This window comes from Nicotiana tabacum, chromosome 12 (genome assembly GCF_000715075.1).
Source record: "Nicotiana tabacum cultivar K326 chromosome 12, ASM71507v2, whole genome shotgun sequence".
NCBI classification, from domain to species: Eukaryota; Viridiplantae; Streptophyta; class Magnoliopsida; order Solanales; family Solanaceae; genus Nicotiana; species Nicotiana tabacum.
In genome coordinates, this window is record NC_134091.1 from 65,753,832 (window position 1) to 65,763,442 (window position 9,611).

General features: G+C 32.6%; 1 protein-coding gene across 1 annotated transcript; it reads left to right on the forward strand.

Annotated features, from left to right (window-relative positions):
* Positions 1 to 6,035: 6,035 nt before the first annotated feature.
* On the forward strand, positions 6,036 to 8,770 carry LOC107830638 (uncharacterized). Its single transcript, XM_016658262.2, has 3 exons — positions 6,036 to 7,525; positions 8,071 to 8,299; positions 8,390 to 8,770. The coding sequence occupies exons 1-3, from the start codon at positions 6,678 to 6,680 to the stop codon at positions 8,555 to 8,557; spliced, it is 1,245 nt and encodes a 414-aa protein (XP_016513748.1). The 5' UTR covers positions 6,036 to 6,677; the 3' UTR covers positions 8,558 to 8,770.
* Positions 8,771 to 9,611: the final 841 nt, after the last annotated feature.

The window sequence follows — 9,611 nt, forward strand, 5'->3', positions numbered from 1 at the left end:
CTTAGCAGTGAAGTCGGCCCATAGCATCCGCCATAGCATCCGCACCTAGGCAAAGCTGAGAAGGAGGAACAAAGGGTGGATGCGACGCATCCACCCTAGCATGCGAAGCTGAGAAGTGGAGGACGAGGTGGATGCGACGCATCCACCCCAGCATCAATCCCTGTAGCCAAGTCGGATTAGGAATAGGAGAACTTTGGCCCACGACTTTTGTACGCAATATATAAGCCAAAAACGCCTCTTTTAGGGCATCTAACATATTGGGAAGAGGAGAAAAGCCACGACAAAGCTGGGGAACCACGGAATTCATCTTGAGTTCTTATTTTTCCTTCTTTTATTGATTATTATGCACTCTTGTGAGTTATTTGATGATTGCATGAACATGAGTGGCTAAGAACCCTATTGTTCTAGGGTCATAGGTATACATGAATGTTGATGTTTGAAGTTTAATTTGACGAAGTTGATTTTATCATATTGGGTTGTTTATTTAATTCTGTTTTTAATTATTTTGCTGAGTAGCTAACAGTGAAATACTATCTACGAATCTAGAGTTGAACTCGAAAGTGGGAATTCTAGATTGCATATAGAATTAAATAGAGCAAGTTCTTAAACTCGGGCATCGGGGAACGGATTCGCAATTGGGATAGACATATACCTAATTGCCTTGCTCGGTTGCAATACAGGAATTGTAAATGCGTGCTTGTTAATCTTAATTCCATAGACATATAGGTATTATGTTAGCTTGAATAGGCGAGTAAGGGTTCGACAGATTCTTATGAGTAATATCAACCCTGTCAACTAACAATCCAGATAAATCAATTAGTTATTTTAAGCTAAGAATGCAACATGATTGTTAGATAACCCGTGATCCTGGAATATTATCTCCCATTGATTGTCATTTAAAACTATTTAAGTGTTGTGTTGATTTCTAGTAAGTCTTTACTTGATAGTCTTTAGGTAGTAAATTAGACAATTATTTATTTTATAAGAAATCGCTTGAATCGATAAGCTATTTGAGTTTGAATTAGTCAAAAGTTAATCATAAGTCTTCGTGGGAACGATACTTTATTCACTACTCTATTACTTGACGACTGCGTATACTTGCGTGAGTGTGTTTGGTCGCAATAATTCCCTTGCATTTCTATGATGGAGATTCAAAAATGACAATAAATAGTAGTAGTTCGCTGTGGAAAAACACATTAAGGGCTAAGTATTCGAGTAAATACAATCCAACAAAAAAAGGGAAAAAACTTTTGTGCTAACACTAACCACTTCTCTCATATTTGGAAAAGTATTACTACTGGATGGTATATCGCTTCACTAGATTGTGTCAAATAGACAAGACATATTAATCTAGACCCTAGGGCATGGTGCCATGATTCATGGATTTCAAACTTAATTGCAACTATGCAACCTTATTTATGGTACTCTAAAATACCATGACGAGAATCGAAAGCTATCTAATTAGGGTGAGCATAGTTTGGGTAAATCAAATTCGAAGCACAATCTAAGCTAGCATTTGGCCATAATAGATGGTGGGCTTTTTATTAAATACAAAAGTTTGGGGTAATTTTTAAAATTATTAAAAATATCAACGATAATATTTTGAGCCAAAAACAGGTCTAGAGCTGGTTTTGGGATTTGGAATTTTCGTTTGCAAAATCTGTCAAAATATGAATAAAATCTATAAATAAACAGGTTTTACCAAAAATAATTTGAAAAAAAACTTGTCAAAATTTATGGCCAAACGGGGCTACATTTTTTAAATTTTTGGTTTGGATTTTAGGATTACATATTGAATTTGTATTTAATTTTTAAATTTTTTGAATTTCGAATTGGATTTCGAATTTGGAGCTTCAAATTTTTGGAAAATCGAAAATCCAAAACTTTTATACTTAACTAGCCTTACCTACTAGGCAATCATTTCTCATATGGTGAATACTAATATGCATGTCCAATACTCCACTCTTTAGACATTAGCTTATATAAAGAATATAATAACTTAGTTCAATATCAGATACCCTATTCAATCGAATATATGATATTTTTTTTCTCACCAATGCCAATTGCTGTTTTTTGTGTTTGTGAACACCTATGTTTGAAGTTACATTCTTCTTTCACTGTCAGAATACTATATATTTAGCATGGTTATACTATGTTGGACTTGTTAATTCTTAGGACCTTATAAATGGTTATATTGTATTTTCTTAATAATGGTTTCATTGCTTGCATGGATGCTCTATTTGGATTATGGTGGAAAAATGAGGAACTATTAAGACAATTTGGCATGAATACTTTACTTTGATGTTTGTTTTTTATAAGCAAAAGAAGAAACTCAACATATCGGCTCAAAATCAAAAATCTGAAATATCCAATCCGATTAATTCGATATTAAATTCAAAAAATTCAAACCAATCCCAGCTTATTTGGATTGAAATTGAATTGTAATTTATTCAATCTGAAACCGAAATGCATAATCGGAATTTTCATATCCAATCCGAACTGTCCGAACACCCTTTCTTATATCAAACTGCTTGTGTGTGTGTGTGTATATATATATATATATATATATATATATATATATATATATATATATATATATATATATATATATATATATATATATATATATATATATATATATATATATATATATATATATATATATATATATATATATATATATATATATATATATATATATATATATATATATATATATATATATATATATTAACTGTAATTATATTTTAAGTGATTTTATAATGTAAAATCTCTTTACATGATTAGTACGTGAAAACCTGAAGTAGAAAAAGGAAAAAGTAGATATTTTCTAGTAGATGTCTAAGGTAAAGAAAATGACATGTGGATGCTTGTCTTAATCAGTTTGAGTTTATAGGAATTTTGGTCAATATGTATCTCTTCTGTCCAAGTAGCTATTATGTTGGGCCAGGTTCAATATTGTTTCTCTTTTGGACCAGATAAACAATCACAAAACCAAGGTCAAAGAGGCTTATGTAAAAGGTAGATCACTTGTACGACTTTAAAAGAGTGGATTTGGTTATGTCGTATGTGGTGACAATGCATAAGCTATTGAATAATCAAACTTTTGCAATATTAGAGAAAGTCAAAAGTTATTATTAGTATGGTTGGAAATGAGAGAGTCAGTTAGAGCTATAGAGGGTGGAGAAAAATCCAAAAGTATTTATTACTAAAAATTAACATCAGTAGTCGCTAAAAATCATCAAACATTCTCTCGAGAAGCAATCCCAATCCCATAAGATTTTTTTTATTTGCTGTCATACATATTTTGTCGTATAGAGGAAACTTTCTTAGTTATATTTCAAAACTCCAGAAGAATCAGTAAGCAGAATCATATTGACGAATTATAACACCAGTGTTCTTCTCCTTCCCAGCACAAATCTTAAGAGTTAAGATTATTTATGTTTGTCTTAGTTTGACTTAGTATAAAGTTTAATTAATAGAAGAAGATTTTTGAAATTTATGGATTTAAATATGCCATAATATTTATGTGATTATAAAACTTTTAAATTTATGGTCTTGAACAAGCCATAACATTTGTGACGCTATAAAAGATTTTCATTAAGAAAATATAAAAATATATCAATTTTTTTGAAACGAACTAATAAGGAAAAGAGTTTTTTTGTTCTTATATAATATTTGAAACTTATTTATCAAAATTATCCTAATTTTGTGTATCACCCGCCCTATAAGATCGCCCTATAAGATAATTGCTTACGATTTATATACAATCCATTATTAGTGCCTTAAATTAGGAGATTCAGTTACACCCTTTTCTTTTTTTCTCTCATCTCTTTTTCTATTCTCTGTCGCCTCTCTCTATATACAATCAATTATTAGTGTCTTAAATTATGGGATTCAGTTACATCATTTTCCTTTTCTCTCTCCTCTCCTCTTTCCAATAGTGCCTTAACTATAGTATAACAGCCAATAATGTCGAGCCATAGTGACATAAAATAGTTCAAGACTTAATTGAGAACCAAATCTTATAAAACTATTTTAATAGCTTGAACCAGAAAGTAGCGTCAAACCAACGCAATAGTGACATTGATGATACACAACAACACCTAAACTAGAAAATTTGAATGTTGGAATATTCAAATTTGATACAAATTTAATGCATATATAACAACACATAAACTAAAAATATTTATACAACTAATTATGTAATGTACAACTTATTTATAACTTGTCTATAACTTTCATATAAATATTATACAAATATGTCTTTTGTATATTTTATGTATATATTTTGTATGTGGTGTGTTCTTCTTCTATGAAATTCCAACCAAAACTTCCTTTCTTAATACTATTTTGATACATATCAATAACTTTATGTAAAAAGAAAGTATTTATAACTTAAATACAAATTTCATACAACGATTCATACATTATACAACTATTTTTCAAGTTTCATACCACATCCAAATATAAAAAAATAACAACAGAACACAACTTAAATACAATTTACATACAATTATAATACAAATTTAATCCATCTTATTCATCTTCGAGTTTCAATCTAAAAATTCATCCAAAATCAACTATAATCTTCACCAAACACCCTCAAAATTGAGATATAAACTCTAAAAAATATTCTCGATCATTTGCAATAACACCCAATCAAATTAAATAGTAACTTAAAAAAAATCAAATTCAAAATCAAAGTTTCGAAGCTTTTGATGGTTTTCAATGACTGGCGGGGTAACGGACAATGATCGGTTCGATGGTGATAAGCGACAACATCAAATCTATTATTGAATTCTCTGAATAAAAAAAGAAAAAGGAGATGAGAAAAGAGAAGAGAATTATAGAGATCCAAAGAAGAAGAAGTCGGACAGAAAAAAGAAAATAGAGAGAGAGAGATTTGTAAAATTTAATTTTCACATTAAAAAGTTACAATCAAAGATATTCATTTAAAATTTATTTGTATATAACTGGTAAATTATATATTAACTTGTAATTAAGTTAAACCCTAAAAAATAAAAATAAATAAATTTCTAATATAGTATATATAGGTAAAAATCTCTAGGGAAAAAATGTTAATCTTTTTTAAATGGGGAAGTATATACGTTCAATGAAGGAGCAAATATAAATTCTAATGAACTCCTTCCTTGAATCAATACAGGACCGATTCCTTTGCCTATTCTTGACACAAGACTCTTGTCCAAGAAATACTTTTTTAAAGAAACAAATATATAATTAAAAATAAAATAATACAGGTTTGAATTCCAACATAAACAAAAATATGTAGTTGCTTTTTTATTTTTTGAACTCGAATATAGCTCTTTTTTATTATTTGTTTATATTTTTGATGGTAGAATAGTCCAATAGTTTTTTTGTTCTTCTAATTGAGTTAGTGGACAATGCGCAAAAATTAATTCGGATTGTATCGAAATAAAAAAACAAACAAAGCAAAAAGGAGGACAGAGGACCAATTAAAAGGTTATACCATAAAGTTGTCAAAGCGTCATTCAGATCAGAATCATACTCTGACGAATCTCACTATTGTTCTTTCTCCTTTAGAAGAACAACATTTTAAAAACAAATACTCCAAGTACCGATGAATGAGCAAAATAATTTGTAATGAACTCCTTTTTTGAATCAGTCCTCACTCCTCACCGTGCCAATCCCTTTGCCTTTTCCTGACCCAAGACTCCTGTCCAATTTTTTTCGCTTCTAAAAACACACACATAGAACTAGAGAAAACAAAATAGAAAAAGAGTCCTTTGGTTTAGAGACAAGTTATACAGTGATAATTAATGTAAGGGTCGTAATGTAAAAATTAAAAATAATAATGTATAAAAAGATGTTTAATACAAGAGGATCATTTGGATTATTTTAGTTATTTTGATTCATATATGTTACTAATCACTATATTTTTATGCACCTATTATCCGTATGAAATAGTATATAAGTTCTTGCATATAATATACATGGAGTATAATTTATGCAGACAACTAAAATTAATACTGAATTTTATACAAAAAATATTTAAATATTAATCAAATAATGTATGCTAATACTCAATTTTTTGCAGGTATTATAATACTACCTTAAAACTCGCAAGTTGCAACCGGACGACCCCAAAGTTGTCAAAGCATCATTCAGATCATAATCGTACTGACAAATCACACTATTGTTTTCTCCTTCAGAGAAAAAAGAATTACATTTTTTTAACTTTAATTAATCCTTTAAAAATTTAAATTCGAAAGTTAGACAGTGGTGTTGGCACGTGCCGGCCTGCCACAGTGAATAAAGAGGAAAAAGGCGGAATCTAGATCCCCAACGACCAAATCTTCCCCGTCAAAACCGGGAACTTCTCCAAAGAAAACTACGATCTAACGGCTCTAAATATTCCTTTTGGATCCAACCGTTCAATATAAAAATAAACGCCTGTCGTTAAATCCTAGTGCCTCCATAATCTCAGATAAAAACCGGTCCAGTATCATCTCTCCCTGTTCATCTCTCTCTCTCAAATTTACACACTTCTCTCTCTCAAAAAAAAAAATGCTTTAACCTGCGCACTTAGCTCGCTACTTAACCTGCGCCACCTCTGGCCTGAGAAATGAAGCCGAAGGGGATAGTAAAGAGTTTGATGAAAAGATTCAACGGCTGAGATTTTAAGATACTCAAAAATGGACAGTCAGAAAAGCCAGGGGAAGCTAACGAGGACTCAGTCTTCACTTCTACGGTCATCTCCAACTATCCGTTCGTCAATCCACAGCCTTAACTCCATCAACGAACTCAGAGTTGACCATGAACCGGACCTTGAAGAGCAGAAGCCGCATAAACCCGGTTCAATACCGGTTCGACCGGCTCCGTCTAGGATAGCTCCGATTCTTGCGATTTTAGCGGTTTCTACTTACACCCTTTTCGTTTTCTTTAACAGGGATGATATACCAACTTCAGAGAATCTGTTGTTAGCTTTAATTTTCGTAGCGGTTCTGCTTTTTTTAGCTGGCAAGAAAAAACAGTCAATTCACCAAGGTTACATTTTTTTCAAGCACTTAAGTGAAGAATACGGGAAAAAACTCGGGTTATCAGGAAACCAGTCGAAACCGGTACAGTGGTTCATTGGGGAAACAAACAAAGAAGGGAACTTTGAGAAAGTGAACCGGGAAGGAGTTGAGGTATACAGCAATGGTGATTTCTATGAGGGTGAGTATCACAAAGGGAAGTGCAACGGTAGTGGAGTTTACAACTATTTTGTGAATGGAAGGTATGAGGGTGATTGGGTTGATGGGAAATATGATGGTTATGGGATAGAGAGTTGGGCTAGGGGTAGTAAATATAGAGGGCAATATAGGCAAGGATTGAGACATGGCTATGGTGTTTACAAGTTCTATACAGGAGATACTTATGCTGGTGAATGGTGTAATGGTCAAAGTCATGGTATTGGGTCTCAGTCTTGCTCTGATGGTAGCTGTTACATTGGTCAATTTAAACGTGCTGTCAAACATGGCCTCGGTTGTTACCATTTCAGGTAAAAAAAAGTTCAATTTTTGTGTTATTTAGCTTCTGAGATTTGTGATATGGCTGATGCTAGCTGTAATTCTTGGACGTTGTTTTGATTCATGCTTACTATTTTGGGACTGTTGATTGTTGTTTGTTAGTGATGGATTAGGAGAGACAGTTGTGTAAGACAATGAATTCAAACCTAATAACCTATGTTATTGTATTTTGACTTTTGAGTGGGAATACCAAATTACGTCATAAAGCAACTTGGACAGCTCAGCTACAGTGTTTTTCTTGTTTTGGGCTATGTAATTTTCTGTCATGTTGCCTAACAAGAGCATACCAATTCTTGCACCCAACTTTAAAACGTGTGTTTTATGAGACGCATACAACCTGTTGATTGAGGAAGCTTCGAGAGAAAATGGAAGAAGCTTATTTTCTTGCCTTTGTGCTAGAAATGCCACACCCTGTTTTATGATATTATCTTCGAGAGTTCAATTAGTGGGTTCATTTGAATCCATTAGCTTTGGCTCAAATCATATATAAGGTGTTAATCTTGTGGTTGTTTTGTAGGAACGGGGATCGGTATGCAGGGGAATATTTTGGGGACAAGATTCATGGTTTTGGTGTGTATCACTTTGCAAATGGACATTGCTATGAAGGGTCATGGCATGAAGGTCGCAAGCAAGGCTACGGAATGTACACATTTAGAAATGGTGACACAAGGTGTGGGGAATGGGATTCTGCCAATTTGAATACTCCTTTGCCCCCACTTACTCATGCTGTCCTTCGAGCTGTTCAGGTAAGAAAATTACTTTTCTTGGCATTTATTGTTACTGCTCAATCTTTGAATTGTCAATTTCTGATGCTTATTGTGCTGTGGGTTCTGCAGGCTGCTAGAAAGGCAGCAGAGAATGCAATTAAACTAAGGAGGGTAGATGAACAAGTGAACAAAGCAGTGATGGGCGCAAACAGAGCTGCCACTGCTGCTAGAGTTGCTGCTATCAAAGCAGTACAAAATCAGATGGATGGAATATTTTGTGACACTAACCGTTATTGAGGTTTTTTATTTTGTGTTACAAGATGTAACAAGTTTGGTAAATGTAAATTTACTACGCCAAAGTATAAATATTATTTCCTAGGCCACCCCGGGAAGCAAAATGCAAGCCGGTGGTTGACTTGAGTGTAATACTCTGAGGTTTACTTAACCACAATTGTAACTTGTATATATGTATATCAGTGAAAATGAGGGTTTTGTCTCCTTTAGTTTCAACTATGGGTGTCAAGGGGCCGGTCCGGTTCGGACTATTGGAAAAGGAGACCGGCCGGTTACCGGTTTCAAAATACCGATTCCGTGCCTCGCCGGTGAAAATTTGAACCGGAATGGTTCCGGGCCGCTTTTTTTTTTTTTTTTTTTTGTATTTTGTATAATTATCTTAATTTATATTAAGATAAAGTAAAAATGTAAAACATAAAAACAATCTTATAAAAGGAGTGTTTGAATAAATTTCAAAGGCTTTAAAAGCCTTGTATTTGAATATTTCATTAAGAATTTAAGATAATACAACGAAGATGGAAAAAAATTTAACTTATAATTTGCAAGTTCTTTTTTTAATTCAAACTTAAAAAATAAAGTTTACATTTTATAACAACTAAATTAAAGAAAAAATAGTAAATTCAAATTTGAATTATTAAATATAAATCAAGAATTTCAAAGGTTTTGCATGGTCTTAGTAAATTCTTCATAATCAATATGAACTTCTTGGCCATTTTCTGGAGTGTTAAATTCAGATGGGTTATCATGTGTTAATATATCTCTAAGTTTCTCGTCTTCTGGTTTATCAACATCTTCACGTTCCTGATTTCTTCGTTCCGATCTAATTCAATTTCTGAAACATACTAAAACTTCCAAAGCATTGCTTCCTAAAGAGTGACGGGTGTCTCCTAGTTGTTGTCTTGCAATGCACTCTCTGATGCAACAGTTGAAATTGACACATTTAGCACGTCCCCGAGCCATAGCAGAAAGAATGAGAAATTGCTTTTCATTCCCATGCCACCATCCCAACGGTGAAAATTCCTTTGTGCGAGGCTCTGTTTGCTTTTGCAAGTAGAAT